The sequence below is a fragment of the Trypanosoma equiperdum genome (assembly GCF_001457755.1).
Source record: "Trypanosoma equiperdum strain OVI genome assembly, contig: ctg_864, whole genome shotgun sequence".
NCBI classification, from domain to species: Eukaryota; Euglenozoa; class Kinetoplastea; order Trypanosomatida; family Trypanosomatidae; genus Trypanosoma; species Trypanosoma equiperdum.
This window is the reverse complement of record NW_027124825.1, coordinates 1-987: the sequence shown is the minus strand read 5'-3', so window position 1 is coordinate 987 and position 987 is coordinate 1. Positions and strand designations below refer to the sequence as shown.

The 987-nt window shown below is 43.4% G+C and overlaps 1 protein-coding gene across 1 annotated transcript; it reads right to left on the bottom strand.

Annotated features, from left to right (window-relative positions):
* Positions 1-330: 330 nt before the first annotated feature.
* Positions 331-978, bottom strand: TEOVI_000406700 (ESAG protein, putative; the record flags this gene model as incomplete). The annotated part of the gene is made up of 1 exon (XM_067226880.1): positions 331-978. One exon carries the CDS (start codon positions 976-978, stop codon positions 331-333), a length of 648 nt encoding a protein of 215 aa, XP_067082981.1.
* Between the last annotated feature and the right edge of the window lie 9 nt (positions 979-987).

Genomic DNA, 987 nt, shown 5'->3' with positions numbered 1-987 from the left:
TAGAGGCACAACTGTAATGCACTAACCATAGCACGATTGTCCCACTGACACATCCTGAGGCTTTCCTTTATTCCTAAACACCTGCACAAGTTCCAGAAAATAAGCAAGCAGAAAGAATTTCTACCTGGGACACGGAAGAACATACATACCAGTAGTAGAGATATTATAACGCTCCTAATGCAGACCGTTTGGATTTTTTTTTTCTTTTTTTGAAGAAATGTAATGCGCCAATAACAAAAAATATCAAGCACATCGCCGCTTGCGAACTCGCACAAAAGCATGTATGCAAAAACATCAGCGGGCAGGAGGAACTGTATATAAACGTATTTTTCAGATGGCAAAATCAGTACCATTCAAATTATCAGTGAGATTGGTACCAAGTAGTAGTGAAGTAAAACTGCTGTGAACTTCGTCGAAGCGGCTGCGGAAGAAGGTGATGTTTGACAACGTTGCAAGAAGTACGGAAGGTAGCTGTCCAGCACCAAAAGGTCCGATGAGGGGAGTGAAAATCTTCTGCACTTCCAATATAAATTGAAATTCGTTAGGGGTAGATTTAACCCACTGCACTTCACCATTTGCCCCCTCTACCGCACTGCTCATGTATAAGTTGTTCCTTGGTAGATTGAAACATGTACTTACCTTTCCTGACTGCGTCATTACGTTTACCTCAAGGCAACCGCTCTTATATTTTTTGAGAGTACTTTCGTTCAAACCTTCTCTCAAAGGGCACGCTTGGTCGCCACAGGCGGTCGGGAGCTCCGTCACGCCTTTAAGAGCTTCACTTTCGCATTTGTCTTTTTCTTCGGAGTTAACATCTACCGCCTTAAGATCGTCCCACACAGTCCTTGTAATCTCTGCAATAGCTGTGTAGTACTTGTTTGCTTTTATGAGAGCACTTGGTAATACTTCCCTCACCGCCCTCAAACTCTCATTAACTTCAGCAAACAACCCACCAACCTTGGCCACGAGGTCTCCCATTGTATTTCC